Source organism: Sorex fumeus, unplaced genomic scaffold (assembly GCF_029834395.1).
Source record: "Sorex fumeus unplaced genomic scaffold, SorFum_2.1 ptg000037l, whole genome shotgun sequence".
In the NCBI taxonomy this organism is placed as follows: domain Eukaryota; kingdom Metazoa; phylum Chordata; class Mammalia; order Eulipotyphla; family Soricidae; genus Sorex; species Sorex fumeus.
This window is the reverse complement of record NW_026606094.1, coordinates 47,494,031-47,516,179: the sequence shown is the minus strand read 5'-3', so window position 1 is coordinate 47,516,179 and position 22,149 is coordinate 47,494,031. Positions and strand designations below refer to the sequence as shown.

The 22,149-nt window shown below is 40.8% G+C and overlaps 1 protein-coding gene across 2 annotated transcripts in view; it reads left to right on the top strand.

The window, feature by feature from the left end:
- Window positions 1–805: 805 nt before the first annotated feature.
- The window catches only part of SLC25A13 (solute carrier family 25 member 13), a 196,309-nt gene continuing 174,965 nt past the window's right edge, over window positions 806–22,149 (top strand). For both annotated transcript variants that reach the window (XM_056118359.1, XM_056118358.1), the window contains exon 1: window positions 806–949. In XM_056118359.1, coding sequence (XP_055974334.1) covers window positions 935–949 — 15 coding nt within the window. In that variant the 5' untranslated portion in view covers window positions 806–934. The remainder of the gene's footprint in view (window positions 950–22,149) is intronic.

Below are 22,149 nucleotides of genomic sequence, written 5' to 3'. Positions count from 1 at the left end.
TGTTGATTGGTTGAAATGATTGTAAAAAACCTTTTGCGTTATAGCCACAGTTTTCAAATCCTTTGAAGTCTTTTTCCTTGGCTTATTTCAAAATTTTGATGGGAGACAAATGAAATCAAGAGACAAGAGAAATACGATCTCGAGGTTATAGATTTTTTAATTAAAATGTTCTCTTGTTTATTTTATCAGGACGTATGTAGGTGTGTGACCCTTTTGACCTCAAATGTCCTAGTATGTTGGGCTAAAATGAAGCAGCCCCACGAATATATACTGCATATATACACCTGTTTGACATTTGGAGATGACCAGAATTCACCTTTTTAAAAGTAGACTTGCTGGCTACATTACTTTGCCTTCTGACCTTGACTGATCAACGCTATTGGTATCGAAACTTTTTGGGGTCCATACTATGACAGCGCAGAGGGAAGTCTCTGGAAAGAACTCACCAAAACAATCTTGACCTGATCTCATAAAGTTCTCTAGCTTCCCCACAAGCTCTGTGCCCTACCTGAGGGTGTCCCGGGGGCGGGGAGTTCAGCAATAGGGTGTCCCCGGCCCAAGCCCCTGCAAGGCCCCCTGCCCGCGGTGGATGGGTTGGCCACCCAGCTATCACCCCGTCGGTCCTCACCGCAGAGGTCCCGGGGAGCCGGGGTCACGTGCCCGACTGCTGCCCACCGCCCCCCTGGGCCTGAGCCCGCCCCGGCCGCAGGGGCAGAGGCCACCCAGCTCACGGGCGCCCGGGCCGGGCCCAGCCAATGGGCTGGCGGCGCCCGCATGACCCGCGCCGGCGGGAGGGCGTGGGGAGGCAGGCCGGGCGCGCACGCTGTCGGGCCCGTCTCGCCGCCACGCCGCCGCCCGCACGCCCAGTTGAGTGAGCCGCGCGGAGCGAGCCAGGGAGCGGGGCCCGCAGCCGACCGCAGGCGGGGGGCGAAACATGGCGGGGGCCAAGGTAAGCGTCAGCCCGTTGCCCGGGGAAGCGCGCGGGCGGCCGGGCGCTCACGTGCTCGCCGGGTGCCCGGGGAGATCTGCACGCAGAGCGGGGGCCCCCGGGGAGCGGGGGTCGCTGCCCGACCCACCTGGCAGCTGCGGGAGGCCAGCAGGGACCGAACCGCCCGGGCAGGGCTGGCGGCCCGTGCAGAGGCAGTGGCCAGTGCTCGCAGCAGCAACTTGGCCGGCTCGGATCCTCCCTCCCCCCTGAGCCGGGGAGGAGAGTCGGGGCTTGATCGGCATCCGGCAGGCAGAGCTAAGGCCGGGGAGCAGGAGGCCCAGTGCACCGGTGGGGGGAGCCGGCCGGGCCCGGAGTCGGGCCCAGCAAGTCCCCTCGGCCATCCCAGGGCACTCCATCCACCCCTGACCCCGGTTTGTTTACTCGGGCTTCTAAGGGGCACTGCCCGGGCTGCTGCCTATGAGGTTTCAGAGGCTCCGCCCCTCGGGTGGGGAAGTCACCTTGACTTCCGTTTTGGAAACTGCCCGGGAGGATTGGCCTGCACTTGTGTGGCAAAGAACGCCGGGGACCCCTCCACCCCCACCCCTCCACCCCTACCCCACCCCTCCACCCCTTCACCCTCCGCCCCCTACCTTTCTCATTCTTCTCCCCTCTCTCCCCATCTGATAACACTTACCGGCCTCGGAGCCTTTGAGAGGCTTCTTTTTGGAAATGACAAAACAGATTGTCTTGGGAGCCTGCAACTCCTGTGAAGTTCTACTTAAAAGGAATTCTGCATAATGTGAATCATTCACTAACCTAGAGGAAAGGCAACTCTGACAGCTTAACCTTTTCCTCTTTCACCATTTCTTGAAACCTGGACACTATTTCAGTCTCTTTGGACTCCATTTCAACTTTTCTGGCAAAATACCATCTTTAGTCCCAATCACTTGACTCATTGGAATTTATTGCTTTTAATTTTAAGTTCACGAAAGCAGCCCTTTAATCAAGCCTATACAGCTTCGTAGCTCATTTTAAGTGCAGTGAACTTAAATATACCCAACATTTCAAACATTTGTCCTTAATCAAAACTCGGTGATAACCCTCAAGAGGAAAACATGGCCAACACATCATATTCTTATTTATTCAAGCAAACTAATCACATTTGCAATGGAAATTGTAAGCAGACTAATATATTTAAATATGCTCTATGGCTTAAGTCTTTTAGCTCCCCAAATCTGCAGACTTCTTCATGTATTTAGATGGTGTGGCCTGAGTGACCTTTCTGTGAGTTGTGTGCTCACTCCTGAGCATTTCCAAGTCTGATGTAAACACATGTGGACACACATGCAGTTATGTATGTATAGCCTAGAAGTTAAGTGTTACATTATCTGCCTTAATTTTTAAGGTGGATTCTCAGAGGACATTGGTACTCATTTTGGAAGCTAAAACCTTTTCGTTTTGGGGCCTGGAGTGGGTAGGGCACTTGCCTTGCACATGGTTGACTCAAGTTCAGTCTCCAACTCCTGCATCTTCTGTAGTCCCCCAAGCACTGCCAGGAGTGATTCCCAAGTTCAGAACCAGGAGTAACCTATGAACATCTCCAGGCATCACCCCAAAATAAAACAAAACGAAAAAATAAAACTGTTTCATTTCAAACCTTTAGCCCTTGACTCTTTCTGGTGTTAAGTTTGCATTAAGTTAGAATACAAGACTTGGTATGAATTAGTTCCCTCAAGAAGACTTCTTCCAGGAGAGTAAGTGGAGACAGTACCCATACTTTACTAGCATTTTTATATCTTTAGATTGTATTAAGTTATTTTACTTAATTTGGAGATAAAACACTTGAGGGACTAGATTGAAGGATATGCATTTAACTGGAGTATAAAACAAGACTATTAACTCATGAAGTAAATGACATAGATGTAGATTTAATCTTTAGGTTGCATTTTTATTAAATATCATCCTATCAATAAGTATTGCTGAATTTCAGCCAGGTATTGAGATTCAGGTGAAATGAACCATGTCATGTTACTCTTTGGGAATTTGTATTTTTGTTTATTCTTTCCAGGATTTCCCATGTCGTGTGTGTGTGTGTGTGTGTGTGTGTGTGTGTGTATATCTTTACCACTCGACAAATCAGATCAGAATCAAACTAGAAGATGAGAACTACAGGATAAAGGGAGACTAAGATGAAGCCAGGACTAAAGTTAGTGTACAGATGTACTTGCTAGAGGTGACTGAGTTTTGTGATAACTAGAACATAAGGGTTATGATCATGAGAGCTGTTACATGAACAAGAGATATTCTTGTACTGTTTAGAGCAGTTTCTGCCCAGTCCTTTTATATGCTATGAGCAGATTGCATTTGAAGCTGCTTCATGACTACAGATACATATATGTGGGCTCTATAAGGATGTTTCTTTTACTTCATTACAGCTCAAGGGCAGTTTAGTGAATTTAGCTCCCAGATCAGCTGCACTTAGTCTAAGAATGTCCCTTTTTACTTGCCTTTGGATTTCATACTTGTGGGGTGATTCTCTCCCTGTTTGTTAGTATTGGGAAACTTGAATTAAAAACCGTTTGCTATTGAACACAGAGCATAGACTAAACAGTCTCAGCTGGAGTTAGGATTGATACCTATCTTTAAAACCTAAGCAGCCATACTGGAAGAGATGCCTACCTAAATACAGTCTGAAGAAATTAGGCCAGGAATTTGGGACTCAACAATTGTGGGTAAATTCTAACAGTTATGGGTGGATTTCACCTATTGTAGGTGAGCTTCTGCCCACTTGTGGATTGTTTAAATGTTTAAGAAGAGTTAATATTTTCTGGGATGCATTTAGCCACCACAAGCAATTTCTTCATCTTCTGCTCATTTATTCTTTGTTTTCTTTTTTTTCTAAATTCTTTCACTTATTCATGTCACCTGTTCATCCATCAGTTTTTCATGTCTCTTTTAAATACTTTAAACAGAAAGGCCAAGAATCTATTTTTTTGTTTCTTCTTTAAGATTATGCAAGAGGATTACTACTTAATGGCAGAGGGGTATTTCTTTTTTCATGTAGAAACATTGATTTAAATATCTTAGAGTTTTGCAGTCAACTCAAAAAGCTTCTTTTTTGCTGCTTACTTTTATAGGAATAATCCTATCTTATATGGTAAGTGACAAATGTACTATTCATGTTGTTTTGTGTATTTCTTTGAAAAGCATCCAGATGTAAATTAGTGGTGAAGTACCATATATGTATGTTTGTTTTAATCCTAGGCAGCAAAACTAAACTAGTTCTGAGATCAAGAGTTTGCCTTGTGTGTGCCTACCCTGGTTTAATCCCAGGCATTGCCAGGGGTCCACTCTTGAGCACATCAGAGCACTGTCAGGTGTGGCCCAAAGCTCCAGCTCAGCTCACTCCAGAAGAAATCCAAACACAGTCCTGTATGAGTTAAAACAAAAATATTTTTTCAAAATATTTTTTACATAAGTCCACAAAGCATGCATTTTTAAAAAATAGTAATAAATTGGTTATTATCATTTCCCCCTCTGCCTATTTTTTGTTGTTGTTGCTGGTGATAATTCCCTTTGCTGGAATCTAAATATTAAACGTGATGAAATAAAGCTAAATGAAATTGTTGAAAGTTATAAAATGCTAACTTCAGTTCAGGCACGAGAGATGTTCAGGTACAGACCAATGATTTGGATGAAATTAGCCTAGAATGAAAGAAAAAGAAAAGTGGAACAAATTAAAGCATTGATATAATGAAAATTTGATCTACAGACAAATATACTTACTTAGTATTCCTGGGTGATTTGTTTCACTGATGATTAATTCATATTGAATTGCATATTGTATTCTTTGTAATATTTCAAATGGGACTAAATTAAGGATATGAAAATTAACTGGACTTGTTGAGTCTTCAAGAAAATCAGAACTATACCATGGGTAAAATTCTCTCATGGAAGTGCCTTAGTAGGGTTAATGTTAGAACTAGGGACATCAGAGTATCAGGACAAGACTTTATTGGGGAGGGAAGTGGACACTTCTTAAAGGTGGTATTTCTGAAGGTATGGTTGGAGGAAGATAAAAAACAGGCAATTACAAATGAAAAGGTGAAGAGAGGGAGAATAAATACTGTGTTTTAGGTAATAAGAAAAACAAAAGAAAAGCAAACACTAAATGTTTCCTAGATGTGAAAGTCAATTATAAAAGCTTTTCATTAGTAACTTAATGCCCCTCACAGTTCTGTGAGTTACACAGTGTCCTCCTTAATGTGGTCTAAAATCTAATTATTAGATAGTGAAGGAGCACAGGTTGAAATCCAGCCAGTCTGGCCCCAGAGTCTGTGCTGCTCCCCCTTTATTTTGTAGCCTTCCCTTTGTTGAGCATGACAGGGAGTGGAGCTAATAAAACAGTGGTAGGAGAGATGGTTTCAGAGGGGTTGTTATGTGCCTCCGTGAAAATTAGAGTTTTACTTAGGAACCACTAACAGAGTTCATCCTATATGCCAGGCAGTTTGCAAAGTACATTTATTTATTTATGTATTTATTTATTTATTGCTTTTTGGGTCACACCTGGCGATGCACAGGGGTTACTCCTCGTTCATGCACTAAAGTAATAACTTAATTTTCATAATACCAATAAATAGTTGGTCCATATTTTTTCTTTATTTATTTATTTTTGCTTTTTGGGTCACACCCAGCGGTGTTCAGGGGATACTCCTGGGTCTACACTCAGGAATTACTCCTGGCGGTGCTTGGGGGGACCTTAAGGGATGCTGGGGATCGAACCCAGGTTGGCCACATGCGAGGCAGACGTCCTACCCACTGTACTATCGCTCCAATCCCTTTTGTCTTTTTATAAAAGAACGCTAAGATTTTGGAAGGTTAGGCCATTTCTCAAAGATGTATAGCATATAAGTGATATAGCCTAGATTCGAACCATTCACCTTGCAGGCCTTAAGTGCAAAGTTGCACTTAAAAATTCACTCATCATCCATTATGGACAAGTATATTTCCTGAGCATTCCCGTTCTGCAGTTTGTAGAATGTTTGCCACTCAGTAATTGTTTCATTGCAGGGTTTGAAATAACTTTTGAGCCAGATTGTGCTGGTCAGGAATGATCATACACCTTTTAACTGTTTTATTGAGATATAGAAACTGCCCAGTATTTGATGATATCATAATGTATTGGCAGAGCAATTTTTATGTTAGGCATAAAGAAAGTTTGAGTGTTTTTGTTTTGGTGCTGGGGCAGTACTCTGGGCTTATTTCTGACTGTATTCTGGGATCACTTCTGGTAGGGCTTTAAGGTTTTTAAATGTGAATGTACATCTAAGTTTGTGAGCTAATGCTCTAGACTTGTTTCATGCTCTGTGTCTTGGTTATATTCTGGAGGCTTCTTGGCTAAAGGGAGTATAGTGAAATAAAGGAAAACTTCTGGTTTGTCAGTTCAGAGGAAGGGTGTGTAGGGCTCTACAAGTTCTGTGTTTCTTGACAATGTCTTTTTATTCTGCCCCATCTTACCTGCATACATACCATGTTTATACAGTTTTGTGATCAGCCTCGACATAAGCTTTATCAGCACACTGACTAAAGAATCTTGTGAAATCTGATTGGTTTTCTACATCAGCGTAGTAAGTACCTAAGGTGTTAAGTGTTGCAGAGTAAATCTGGAATTGCATTCCTTTATCTACTAGCAACATTGGTGTCCACTCATCTTGGCCAGTGCCTACATGTTGCTCGTGTTCCCATTAGGCCACAGTGCTTCTATGTGTGGGTTTGGCGGGAGGTGGGTTAGGGAGAGAGAAGCCTGGGGAAGTTTGAAAGCCAATGTCTAATGTAAGAAGATTTAGGAGTGGGTCTTTTGGGATCTTCAATTCCATGGTTGTTGTTGTTCTTGTTTGTTTTGTTTGTTTTTGCTTTTTGGGGGGCCACAGCTGAAAGTGCTCAGGGTCTACTCCTGACTCTGGATTTAGGGATCATTCTTGGAAAGGTTTAGGGGATTATATACAGTGTCGGGAATCAAACAATGTTGGCCATTTGTTAGGCAAGAACCTGACTGACTGTACAATCTCTCCAGCTCTTACTGAATTCCTTTCTAAGCTTGTTTAGAAGGGTGCTCTGACTCTTCCACTCTTGGACCTTTTGTCTCATGACCAGCCTTGGTTTTTGTCAGTGTCTTCATAAAATGGGCCATTCCTTCCTGTATTCTCAGTCTATGAGTGTTAGGCCTACTGAACACAACCCATTCTGTATTTGCTGTTCTTAAGCATCTTCCCTCCAAGTTTCCCTGGATGTCTTTGGGTGAGCATTGGAACACAGAATGTGTCACTCTTCCAGGGAGTCAGAAGCTTGAGCCCTTCTTGTCACAGTTATAAAATTCCCCCAGCAAAGTATTTGCAACTGAGCAAAACCCTTTTTTTATGACCCGTTAAACAAGACCCTCATGTTGGGTCAAACTGGCTCACTTAACTGGTGGCTCTGGTCTGTTAGCTCAGAATTATTCCCAGTGGCTGCAGTGGTGGTCTGGTTTGCTGATTGGAAACATTTAAGAGATACAAGCCTCTTCGTTTCCTTTGGAAATTTGCTGTGCAGTTGCGTGAGTGAAAATAGGCCCCGATGTTTCCTTTTGACTTCAGGCGCTGACAACATAGAAAAGTTGGCAGTGTTGAAGTTCTAAGCAATTCAATCTAAATAAACCACTCTATTTAATGACTGTCATTAGGCTGGCATCTTCATCGTGATTTCCATATGTAGTCACAGTTTCCACGTGTTATCCTCAAAAACTGTTGACTTGATATGAGAGCCAGGTATTTCAAGACACATTTACTGATTTATGGTAAAATATCTTTCGCATAAAACTTGTGCAGTAACATCGGTAAGGAAATCATATATAAGAGAGGGGAGGCAAAAATTAAATAGGAGGAAAGCATATAACTTTTTTATTGAATGTTTACATATTCTTGGGTGCCTTCCCAAAACAGTGGGGACTGGAAGAAGTGGCCAGAACAAGAAACTTGTTAGGCAAGGAAAAATAAATTTGTGAAAAATTGACAGAACAGAGGTGCTTGGGTCAGGTGTAATGGTCAAGAAGGAAGTAGAGATAAAGTGTAGTTCAGCAAGCTTGGTTTGTTCACAGATTTCTCAGACTCAAATCTTCATCTTTGGTGATAAGAATGTCTTTCCTCCTGATTCAACGAGGGGATCTTTCATATGGAATGTTTTTATCTTTTTCGGGGAAGAAAGGTGGATGTATTTGGGGAAAGTCAGAATCTGCTTCCTGCTCCAGCTGTTTTCACAGACCACTTCAGCCTGAGACACTCAGTATGCCAAAGAACCACATTTTAAGCCTGCATGTCCTGGTTCAAACAGACTTGTACTTTTTTTTTTTTTGGCCAACTCAGCAGTGTGCAAGGACTGACTCTTGGCTCTGTTCAGGAATTACTCCTGGTGGACTCAGGGGATCATATGGGAAGCTGGGGATCAAACATGGGTCAGCTGCATACAAGGCAAGTGGCCTACCCTCTGTACTATCACTCTGGCCCTCTAGGTGCATTTTTGGTAGCATTCCCAAATTAGACATACGGGGTTTTCATCTGTCTGATGCTAGTCAGAGTTGTAGGCTGAACTCCTTAGAATGCTGACCACTCAATTGGTACAGCACCACTTTCTCAGGTTTCAGGAACTGGGGGGAGGTAAGGTGGGAGAGGTTAGTAACTCTTGTTTAGTGAAAAAATCCTGGACTGGAACCTGGATTATAGTTGCCACTGATGGTGAAAGTGTAGAATAGTCACTGAAAATGTGAGTGCTTGGTATCAGCCCATGGGAAATGAACCATCTGTGACAGATGAGATGACCAAATGAAACAGAATAAGGAGAGCTTCATGGGTATTATGAATTGATGAAGGAATGTCAAGATTTTGAGACTGGGTTATTGCCACACACTAAGTACAAGGAGACATAGATTTTATCTGACCTACCTGAATAAGTCTGTTGTGCTTTTTTTGAAGCTCATAATCCACTTAATCAAAGGATTCCAAACTTACTTGGATCACTGCTGACTTTTTAGGGAGAAAAAAATTTACCCAGTGCTCCTTGGAAATCTATCTTTAAGCACACAAAGATAAAGTAAACCCCTACTTACACTTGAGGCTGCCACCACCCTGCTGGTAGACAGCACCCCCCAGAGGGTGACGTCACCCTCTTTGGGAAATACTGCAGTAAAATGGTCACCATACTGATGAGCCAGTGTGACAGCTTCAGTAACCCAATTTCCAGAGTTGTCTTCCTGGAGCCTTGGTGTTAAAAGTTTTGGTCCAAAGACTATGAGCACTGGTTTTGCTTGGGAATATGCTAGAAGTTCTGCATCTTTGCATCAACACTGGCATTGTTATCTAGATCTCCAGGGCTTGTATGAACAGTACAGGATGAGGAATGCTAGTCTGGCACACTCATTATTGTGTAATTAAATGTAACTGCCTTTTTAAGCTAAGGGTGCAGCTCCCTTTGAATTGGTTATACATTTGGCCCCCATTTTGCAGAGTTAAAATACATAACGACAAATTTCTGGATTCCTTGAGCTAATTTTGATTCTACAGTAGGAGCAAGGTATTATTTTGGAACACACCTCAGAATGATTACTAAATGGTTATATGACCTGCCTTTGCATTTATGTTCGGTCTTCATTACTATATTACTATATAGCTACAGGGCAACCATAACTTTTAAAAAAAATTTACATTTTTTTCATAATAGTAGTTCACAGTAGTTCATTACAGATAATATTCAAACACCAATCCCACCACCGAGCACCTTTTCACCATAATAAGAGGGAAATATGTGAAGGTTGTATTTCATTCTGGATTCGTTTAAGTCTGAATATAAGAGATTACAAGCAAGTATGTTAAAAACCAAACAAATGTGTGGTACTTTTGGTAAGTAAGTGGGTTAGAATATAAGAGATCTATAAGAGGTGAGGCTCGTCTGAGCATGTGGAGAGTGGCCTCGAGCATGGTGGTGGTTGGGTTCTGGAGGTTGTCGGCTCCCGGGGTTCTGCTTGGGGCAGAGAGGGAAACTCAACCCGACCCCTCCTGGGTGCCCCAGTGAAAACAGCCTGGCACAGGGTCAGGACACTCTGCAGTGCTCTCTCCTAGGAACTTTAGTTTATAGTCTCTGGGTCTTGGCCGTTGATGAGATTACATGGTGCCAGGGGCAGTTTGTGGGTCTGACTGCCAAGCTACTGGAAAACTGGGGAGCTGGGGGAAGAGGCCCAGCCCTCATCCAAGTCGGCTTGGATATCTCAGTCACGGGTTCCCACATACCTGGGTTTTTCTGCTGGCTCCCTCTTGGGTGAGGCTTGTCCTGTGGAGAGTGGCCTGGAGCATGGCAGTGAGCAACCATAACTTTTAAGCTGATCCTGTCTTTGATCTCTGCCCTGCACTCCATTCTCCATTCTGTCTAGAATAGCCACAGAAAATCTCTAAGCTTGCTTCTTTGGTCTGTTTTAACAGCATCACTTTATCCAGGGGCATTAAGTATTAACTTAATATTTAAAATAAAACAAAACAGAACCAAACATTCAAATGTGTTTCTGATGCCTACTGCTTGCCAGCTCCTGTTGCTCTTACTGTATTTCCCAAAATGAAATTGGATCTGATTTCAGTAAAATAACTGGATAATATGAAGATACAAGTTTCATTATTTGCTCTTCAAGGTAGCAGTTGATGACTTCTCCTGACAGGTAAGAAACTTAAGGCCCCAAAAGGTAACCAAAGAACAATAGAGACATATCTGGATGATGCTTGTAAAAGCCAGGTACTGCCCTGTATAGGAAATACTTTGATTTTCACAACAATCTGCTGACATGTAACTGCTGCCGTGTCTTCTTTATACAGCTGCGGAGACATCTATACAGAGTGATTTGATCTTTTGAGGCCCAGAGTAACTGAATAGCTTGTCCAGGTCTCACACCTCGTGAGAAGCAGAGAGCAGAGCTGGAAACACAGGCAGCCTGCCTCCCCAGCTCATGCATGTAATAACCGTACGACGGTGTCCTCTTTAATTACCTCACTACACAGTGTGGCTTCGTATTGCCTACAGAATGAAATTTAAACCGGCTAGGCTGCCTTCGTGGACTTGGCTCTTGGCCTCTTTTTCCGGTATGACCTCATTCTAACTTACCCTCCTTGGAACCTTCACAGCAGTTTATGAATGGGCATACCTAACTGCCACTCACATCCCTTGCTGTCCAGTTATGGCAGTAGTATAAGAGGAAAGAAAAAGGGGGAGCCTATATATTTGTTGTTTAACTTGGAGCTGAGTCAGGGACTTTTTTGCCCTTAATGATTGGAGACAGATTTTGTTTTGGCCAGTCTTTCTAGTTTTTAGAGTCTTAGTTTTGTTCCTTCATTCCTTGAAGTGGCTGTCTGGATGCCACTGACCCCATAATGAAGCTTTAGTGCACACTTGGCATTTGGTTAATGTGTCTCTGAAATCTTGTCAGTCTACTGGTTCTCCTCTCCTGTTCTTTAGCATTTGTTGTCAGTGGAATTGGGTCATCTTTTCCATCATTTCACAGTGTTGGTCTGACTGATGTGTTGCATGGTGTTCCTCTGTCCTCAGTGTTCCTGACAAAGTGAGAGTTCTAGAAGTTTGATTCAATTCAAAAGTTTTTCTTTTCACTTTCTGTTTTTGACTAGGATACATTCTGGGTGGTGATGTTGGATATTTGAGGATACTGGGTGCTTGGTCTGAAGGAATCACTCAGCAGGCACACAATCCTGGTTCTTAGGATGTTGTGTTTGTTTAGTGGGTTTGAATGTTACCATTCTGGTCCACCAGCTTTTTGCATAATGGATTATTTTAGTTGGCCCAGCTTTAATATTAACAATTCTTCTCTCTGGTGCATTAAGTTAAATGTGCTTTTTATTCTTTAAATATACACACACACGTGTATGTGTATTCACATGTTCCATTTTTGTATATACAGTAATCCCGCCTTATCCACGGTTTTGATTAATGTGGTTTCAGTTACCCATGGTCAGCTGTGATCCTAAAATATTATATACAATACAATATTTTGAAAGAGACCACATTCACATAACTTTTATTATGGCATAGCTTACAAATTAAGCTTTATTATTGGTATGTAGAGGGAAAACAGAATTTGATCTTATCTGTGCCATAGCAGGCACACATTGGGCTTAGAAAGTATCTCTTCTACAGAAAGAGGGTTTCTCTGACATTGTTTTTCAAGCTTTTTCGAAAGATGGCCCCTTTGTAACCTTGTTTCTTTCCTGGGATAACCCTGTTCTACTCTCAACTAATGGCCCCATATTTATTTATTATTTATTTTTATTAGTGAAACACTATGAGGTACAGTTGTAGACTTACAAATTTTTGTGCTTGGGTTTCAATCATACAATGATGGAGTACCCATCCCTCCACCAGTGCCCATCCTCCACCACCACAGGTCCCAGTATTCCACCCACCCCCCATCCCCCCATCCCACCATGCCTCTGTGTTCTCATCCCACCCTGCCTTTTGTTCTCTCTCTCTCCTTTTGGTTCTGTGGTTTACAAGTGAGGCACTGAGTGGCAATCATGTTTGGTCTATAGTCTACTTTCAGCATGCTTCTCCCATCCTGGGAGGATCCTCCCAACACCCTTTACTTGGTGCCCCCTTCTCTATCTGAGCTGCCTTTTCCCCTAGCATGTGTGGCTGGCTTCCAAGCCATGGAACAAAATTCCTGGTACTAATCTCGGCAATTCTTGGGTGTTAGTCTCCTATTTTGTTACTTTATGTTTCCCAGATGAATGCAATATTTCTATGTGTGTCCCTCTCTCTTGGACTCATTTCGCTTAGCATGATACTTTCCATGTAGTACCACTTATATGTAAATTTCATGACTTCATCTTTTCTAACAGCTACATAGTACTCCATTGTGTAGATGTATCAAAGTTTCTTTAACTAGTCATATGTTCTCAGGCACTCAGGTTTTTTCCAGATTCTGGCTATGGTAAACAGTGCTACAATGAACAAACAAGTGCAGATGTCACTTCGATTATACTTTTTTGCCTCTCTGGGATATATTCCCAGGAGAGGTATTGCTGGGTCAAATGGGAGCTCAATTTCTAATTTTTTGAATATCGTCCATACTGTTTTCCTAAAGGGCTGAACCAGTCGGCATTCACACCAGCAGTGAAGGAGAGTCCCTGTTTTCACTACTTGATCTCGTTTTCACTTGCTTGATGGCCCCTTATTTAGACAGTTCTTATAAGTGGGTCCCTTGAAATATCCTAGGGAACCATATGGTCCCCATTTGAGAAATGCTGATCTACTCTCACTGTCACTGTGACTGTTCTCCCATTGTTCATCGATTTGCTCCAGCGGGCCCAGTAATGTCTCCATTGTGACAATTGTTACTGTATTTGGCATATTGAATGCATCACGGGGAGCTTGCCAGGCTTTGCTATGCAGGTGAGAAACTCTCGGTAGCTTGCTGGGCTCTCGAGAGGGGCGGAGGAATTGAACTCAGGTCGGCCATGTTGGCCGTTTGCAAGGCAAATGCCCTACCACTGTGGTATCGCTCCAGCCCTATATATACATACATACAAATATATATATAGATCAGCATAAATATTACAAAATATATGTATTACAAAAATAATGATCATTAAAATAAATGGAATGTTAATAGGTATAAGATATATGTTTTGGATGATGGAATAGGTAGTAATGATGGTTATATAGCACGTGAAGTACTTAATGTCACTGAAACTGAATTGTACACTTAAAATGGTTATCTGTGAAGTGGTAGAAATGTTAAATTTTATCTATATTTTACCATAATAAAAAGAAGTCAATTGCAAATTGCTTATAACACATGGTACTAAGAAAAAAAATCTATCATTTTATAATGAGTAACTATTATGACTCTCTAAAAGGTATCAAAATAAGATGGAGGTAGCAAGATAAAGCTCTTGTTTACCAAAAAATGCCAATCAATACCTAGGGATTATAATTAAAAAAGAATAAAAATAATTTCACAGGGACTGGAGCAATAATACAGTGGGTAGGACATTTGTCTTGCACATGACCTGCCCAGGTTCAATCACTGGCAACACTTGTGGTCCCTAGAACCTACCAGAAGTGATCCTTGCATGCAGACCAGGAGTAACTGCTGAGAACACTGGATGTGGCCCAGAAACAGAAACAAAAGAGAATAAAAATTTCACCACCAGTAACTAATAATTGATTTGGGTAAGGCCCTTAATGGATGATAAAATCTTTCAGTAAAGGATTGTTGGTATTTTCATTGTTTCAACATATCTCCCTTTAAAATAGTACTTCTCAACCAGAGGCTATATGTCTCCCAGGAAGTCCCTAGGATATACCAAGGGGCCACAGGTGAAAATCCTATGAAGGGTCACAGCACTAGACTAAGGTCACAGCATGACACTAGAAGTTGTTGGAGTTTATAAATCAGGGGCATAGGAAGGAAACAAGATCAGAAGAGGGCCACGGTTGGAAAAAGATTGAGAAACTGTTGTAAAGTATTTACTTTTAGGAGTTGGGGAACATTCTTTTGTTTTGGAAAGGTGTGCCATCATCTGGGTCCAGTGTACCATCATCAGGGAATGCTCACTAGCAGTGCATACCCACTGATGGGATGCAATGAGAAATACCCAGTGTGGCCTTTGGAGAATTATTGCCCCAAAATGTTGAATCTGAATTGAATCATGGGGAAACAGTTAGACAAATCCATTCTATAAGGATTTTAGTCTCCAAACCCTTTTTACATGATGGTGCCAAAAGCCAAGAAGGAAGCCCCTTCCTCTCCCAAAGTTGAAGCCAAAGCCAAAAAGCTTTGAAGGCCAAGAAGGCAGTGCTGAAAATTGTCCACAGTCACAAAAAGGAAAAGATCCTCACTTCACTCACCTGCTAAAGACCCAAAACATTGTGGCTAAGAAGGCAGCCCGTATACCCTCAAAAAAGCACCCCCAGGAGAAACAAGCTTGGCCATTATGCCGTCATCAAAGTTTCCTCAGACCACTGAGTCAGCCATGAAGAAGATAGAAGATAGCATCACACTTGTGTTCATTTTGGATGTCCAGGCAAACAAGCACCAGATAAAAGAGGCCATCCAGTAGCTCTGTGACCCTGATGTTGCCAAGGCCAACACCCTGATAGTCCTGGAGAAAAAAAGGCATATCTTTGGCTCGCTCCTATGATGCCTTGGTTGTTGCCAACAAAATTGGGATAATCTAAACAGTCCAGCTGGCTAATCCTAAATACATTTTTTTTCACCATTTAAAGAAAAAATAATTTTAGTCTGACTTTTTAAAAAAATGGCAGTGTTAGGGGCTGGAGAAATAGGACAGCCAAGACAAGTAGGGCACTTGTCTTGCATGTCACTGATCCTGGTTCTACCCCCAGTACCCCATCAGGTTCTCTTAGCTCTGCCAGGAGTGATTCCTGCAGGAGTGATTCCTGAGTGCAGAGGCAATAATATACTCTGAGCATCACTGGTGTAGCCCCAAAATAAACAAAAAATGCAATGTTATAAATGAATAGGCTAGATTGAAGACTACTCCCAAAGAGATATGGCAAATAGCTGTAATACATGGATTCAAAATAAATAAGATAATGGCCAAATTGCAACTCAAAGACTTTTTATGAAATTATATTGTATTAATTTCCTGTGGCTGTCATAACAAAATATCATAGACTCAGTTGCTTAAACAGCAGAGATTTTATTGTTTCCCAATTCTGGAAACTAGAAATGGAAGTTAAAAGTGTCAGCAGAATTGGTTTCTTCTCTCTTTGGCTTCTGCTTGTGTTTTCACATCATGTTTCTTCTGTCTACCTGTGTCCTTATGCTGTTTTCTTATAAAGACACCTTTTAGTGGATAAGACTACTGTAGTCACCTCAGTTTACTTTAATCACCTTATTAGAGATCCTATTTCCTGTTACTGGGGTTGGGTTTTTATTATATGTGTTTTGGGGAGACCACTCAGCCAATAGCTCAGTCTGAACTTTTAAAAATTGTTTTGGAGTCGATAATGATATTGAGGTCCTGAAGAGTAATTGCTCTTTGATTTATTTTATGTTTCCTACTATAAGATTCCTACTGTACATTTATAAGATTCTAAATTTTCTACTATTATCCTACTATATACATTCCTACTATAAAATTATTATAAGTCCTCATGATGGATGCTTTTTGTGCATAATAAACATACCTCAAAAAGCATATTTGATAACCCTCAGAAACAGAATTGTTCACATACATGGCATGCAGTGACAAAGTGAAAGGGGGAAAGGAGAGTTTCTGTTATATGCATGTTGTTTGTTGGAAACACTTCTGTTTTCTAGTAAATCATTTCCTTAATCCCTCCATCCTTCATCAGTGTTAACGATAACTTCAACTTTAGAATGCTGCACGAACTGAACATGGATTATTTCCAGGAGAATGCACGATGCAGTCAGAACTGCAAAGCAAACCTTGGCAGGGCTTGGGTTGTCCCAAGGTAGATGAATTTCCATGATGACAGAGAGGTATCTGTAAAAGGGGGTTTCTAGAAAAACATGCTTCCTTTGACTAAGAAAGTCCAGCTGCATGATGGAGAAAAATTCCCAGCCAATATGCACAGTCTGTTTTTTGCTATTATCTAGACAAGGCAGGAAAAAGACCGGTAATATACCAGGTCTTTATCTGACTCTGTCAGAGTCACTGCCAAAGATTTTTTAATTAAAAATGTTCGTATTAATGGGGCTGGAGCAATAGCACAGCGGGTAGGGCGTTTGCCTTGCACGCGGCCAACCCGGGTTCGATTCCCAGCATCCCATATGGTCCCCTGAGCACCTCCAGGGGTAATTCCTGAGCGCAGAGCCAGGAGGAATCCCTGTGCATTGCCGGGTGTGACCCAAAAAGCAAAAAAAAAAAAAAAAAGTTCGTATTAAGACAAGATAAATTTCTCAGCATTTGGCATTATGATGTTCACTTATGTCCTTACAATTGCCCTTTATTAGATTGAGAAACGTTTGTTTATTCCTAGCTTGCTAAGTGATTTTATACATTCATGACAATACATTTACATTTCAGTTATATTAAATATTTCATTTTTATTACATATTTTTACATCTGTAGAGATTTTTTATTACAATATTTTGCTTATTGTTGCAGAGACTTAAGCAGTATTTTTAATATTTTATAACAAAGCTAAGTTCTCATTTTTAGAATAAAACATACCTTTATACCTTTGAAAAAGATTTTATTTATTTTGCTTTTTGGGTCACACCTAATGATGCACAGGGATACAGGGGTTACTCCTGGCTCTGCACTCAGGAATTACTCCTGGCGGTACTCAGGGGACCAAAAGGGATGCTGGAAATTGACCCAGGTAGTCTGCATGCAAGACAAACGCCCTACCCGCTCTGCTATTGCTCCAGCCCCCCTTTATACTTTTATAGGATATTCTGTTTCCCCCCTTAAATCTTTCTTGACTTACTTAACTCTTAATTTTGTGTTTTTTTAGCATTTATCTATTTCCCATAAAATTTAAAATGTATTAGCATAGAATTGTAACATTTGTTTTACATTTATATATCTGCAAAAAGGGAAAAGGGGTAGATGGTTTTGGGGGCAAGGTAGTTCTTTTTTTTTTTTTAATAGAAACTTACTTAGATGTGAGAGAAGAGAAAGAGGGAAGATGTATCCCAGAGAAAACTCAGGTAGCTAAGAAACAGAAATGAGCAAGTAAGATCCGTGTTCAAGGGAGAACACTGGCTTGAAGAGAGCAAAATAAATAAATAAAAGATAGTGTTTGAAAACGATTTTCTGCTTTATCAGTTTGTCATTATTTACAAATTTGTGCAATTCCAGATTAGTTCTATTCATCTATATATGTGTAGGTGTTACCACTCCCATCATTTTGAGAGAGAGAGACAGAGAGACAGAGATCTGTGATATTGAAGAGAAACAAAAATATTTTTATTATAGTTTTAAATGTGATTGCAGTGTTAAATTTCATGGTTTTGATGAACAGAGTTACTCTACCTCACCACCAAAGTGCCCAAGAGCCTTTATCCCTGTCTGTAGTAAGTTACCTTTGGTCCAATTCTCATTCCCCCCTTCCACCCATAAACCCATTGTTTATGAATCAATTTTGTAATCCAAGGCCAAAGGTTTGTTACTGTTTGGTCTGTCCAAACCCTTGTTTTCTCTCTCTGTGTACTGCAGATATGTAAGATCATCTGGTGTTTTTCTTCTTCCTTTCATTTATTTCTCATTACATAGCACCTTCCAGTTTCATTCACATTGCAACTAACTACATGATGTTATCTTTCTATACATGCTGACAAAGTGAGTGCAGTGTTATCTTTATTTAGAGCTCCATTGTGTACAAATATATATATATATATATGTCTCACAACTTTTTAAATCCATTTATCTCTTATTAGACATCTGGTTTGTTTTCATATGCTGGTTATTTTTCTTTTTTTAAAGTATCAATACCTTTATTAAGATTGAGACTATATCAGATACTTTTTTCTAGTCACAATTGCATACACTTTTAAAATAATCAGAAAAAAATACAAACATAAATAGAATACAGTGCTTTTGTTAACCACCAAGTTAATGACAAAATTGTAGCACAAATTATAAAATAATCAAAGACTTGGGACCAGAGCTCTAGCACAGTGGGTAGGGCACTTGCTTTATAAGAGGTCAAGGCAGATTAGATCCTGAAAATGCCATATGATCCTCCAAGCATCACAAGAGTGATTCCTGATTGCAGAGTCAGGAGTAACCCTTGAGTATAACCCCTGAGTAACCCAGGTATGCCAGTTATTTTTCTAAGAACTTTATAAATATAGCCGTGCATATATCTTTTCAAATTAATATTTTTGCATTTTGGAGGTAGATGCCAAGATGTAGAATTGCTGGGTCATAGAGGAGTTCTGGTCATCTTTTTTGGGCATACCCAACACTGTTCAGGGCTTACTTCTGGTTCTGTGTTCACGGATTACTTCTGGCAGTGCTCAGGGGACCGTATGTGGCACTAGGGATCAGCCTGGTCTGTCGAGTACAGTTAAGTGCTTTAATCCCCATTCTGTCTCTACAGTCCTATTCTTACTTTTTTCTTTGAGAAATCTCTATACTATATCCATAGAAAATAAATGAGATTACGTTTCTCACCAACCGTGAATAAGGTTTCTTTTTCAAGGCATCCCAACAACACTGGTTGTTTCCAGTCTTTTCGATATATGTCATCATAACTGGTGTGATGTGGTGTGAGAAGATATTTTATTGTTGTTGTGATTTGCATTTCTCTGACCATAAGTGATGAATACTTTTTCAAATTCCTACTAGCCATCTGTGCCTTCTATAGAAAAATGTCTGTTTATTTTCTCTCTCCATTTTTGATGGCATTATTGGTTTATTTGTTGAACTTTGTGAGTGCTTTACATTTTTGATTTTAGTCCTTTATCTGATATATAGTGTGCAAATATTTTCTCCTATACAGTAGAGTGTCTTTGTATTTTAGCTCATTTCTCTTGCTATGTAAAAACTTAAATTGAATGCAGTCCCATTTGTTTATTTTTCTTTTCATCTTTGCCAGTGAGATCAAATCATCGATGACACCTCTCTGAATGCCATAATCTGGAGAAATCTACAATGTTTTGCTCAATATATTTCATTGAGTAGTATATCCAGTCTAATATCAGATCCTTAATTCATTTTGAGTTAACATTCGTGAATGGTTCCAGTTCCAGATTTTTTATGTGGCTATCTAGTTTTTCAAACATGTTTGTTGAAGAGGTTTTCCTTGCTCTGCTTCATGCACCAAGCTTCTTTATCATAGGTTAGATCAATTCTGTTCCATTGGTCTGAGAATCTTTCTCTATTTGAATACCATACAGTTTTCTCCTAAGCATTGACATTTATTGCAGGTTGATATTAGCTTTCTGTTTGAGAATTACATCTTACTTCCACCCTCTCTTGTCTGCAGTTCCAGAAACAAAATCTCATCTAGTACGTGTGTGTGTGTGTGTGTGTGTGTGTGTGTGTCTTTGTTTATGATTCTTGGCCACCTGGGCCTGTGGTTCAGAGCAAGGTCTCTGAGGTTTTATTGCCGTTAAGGCCCTGCAGAGCTAGAAATTATGTAAGCTACCCCAGCGGTGCTTTGGGGACCTTTAGGGTCACACCAATAATGCTTGGGGGATCATGTGGTGCTAGGGATTGAACCAGAGACTGGTTTATAGCTACTCTCTCTCTGGTCCCCTGGTTCATTTTTTATGGTGGGTCATAGAGATTACTCTTAGACCATTTTTGATGCACACTGCAGGTTGAGGAGAGCCTGGTCTTGACCTTTGCTCAATTTTTTATTGACTTATTTGCCTTTTCTCATTAATTTGTTCTAAAAGCACTTTAAAATGAAGAACCTTGGCCTTTTGTCCTCTCGGTTGCATATTATTTATTTTGTTGTTGTTTGATATTTAACCAACTCATTCACTTTGAATTTTTTTTAATGTTTACATGATATAATTATTAATTGTTTTATGACTTTTGTATTGTCTGGATTGTGAATGGTCTATTATGATTAAATACAGATTCCCCTCACGAGTTAGCAGACTTGTCACTGGCCAGGGAGAGAAGGCAGAGAGCAGGAGCACAGGCTTTGCAAACTCAAGCTGGAGGTTTGTTCCCCACAGCACAGGCACTGGGTGATTCCCTGAGCACTGCTGGATGTGGCACAAAATAAAAACAACACATCAGTGACAACAAAAGAGACTTGCAAAGATGCCTCTTATGTTTTTCTAGTACTTTTGACCTATCTCTTTCTTTCTCTTTTTCTCAAGAGTGAATCTGTTCCATCTGTAATTTATTTGAACACAAGAGAAATGTAGGGAGTTGCTTTATTTATCTATTTATTTATTTTTGTTTTTCAACTCCAGGAGATCATGACCCTTCACTCGCCCCACATCCTCAGCCAGCTTAACTTGCTGTCAGCTCACCCCAGACCCTCTCCCTCTATGGCTTTGGATTTTTTTTTTATCTTGCTATGGGTGTGGGTGGGTGGGTGCAAGCACATGCAAGCACTCTGCCACCAAATTTCATTCCTGCTCCTGATTTATATTCCTGTTTTATTTTTTTTTTCTAGCATCCTGATGCTCAGCAAATCATGAGGCACCAGTGAGCAAACCCAGGGCTACCACATGCAAAGTGTGCACTCTAGCCCTCTGAGCCATAGCCTTGGCCCCACAGTTTAAATTCTTAGGAGAATAGTTGTTTTGGAATGTCCAGAGGTTCTCCTGTTAGGACTCAGCTATCTCACTGATTACAGATCAGCTGACGCCCTGTGAATAGGGAAAAGAGACCAGTAGCTGGGAGAGAAGGCACTGCTAGATTCTGCTCCAGGCTGTGTTATTTTCATTCTATTTTTAATCGTTCTTTTTTTAATCAGATGAGAAAATTATAGTTCATGTTGCTGGTTAGTGATAGAGTCAGAATTTAAACGTCCAATTGCAAAGCCCTTAAAGCAGGTGCCTAGGACATTCTAGGACGAGCATCTGGTTGGAGAATTTGCAAAATCATTCTGGAGGAATGAGACTTTGTTGTAAACCTGAAAAGAATAGGATTGTTTTGGGGCCAGGAATGACTTGGTGTATACCTTACATGTAGGAGACCTATGTTTCAGCTCTGACACTGGGGGGGAAAAAAAAGACTTTTGTTGGGGGCTGCAGTATGGGGGAGTTGGGTTTTGTGCAACACTAGGCTATACTCAGAACTTATTCAGCTCTGGGCTTCGAGGTCATTCCTGGGAAGATTGAGGAACCATATTTGGTGCCAGGGTACTAAGTGAGGTAGCCATTTGGAAGACAAATGCTTACTTCCTGTACTGTCTGCCCCCGGAAGCCCTCCATAATACCATCACACCTCAAGATTTTTAGTTATTCTTAAATATCATCACACATGTCATTTGGTAGACATTTTCTCTGTTCTTTAGTTTCTTAAAATTGTTTTTGAATTATCATTTAAATTCAGACATAACAGTTGATATGCTTTAATTTTTTTTAATCACTCGATTCTCTTGCTCAGTTTTATGCTCTTCCTCTTTTTTTTTTCTCTGACAACTAGTATAACTTAGTGGTAGAAATTATGGACCATGCATTCACATTATGGCTCTGGGCCACTTTCTCAACGTCTTTTGCATCTATA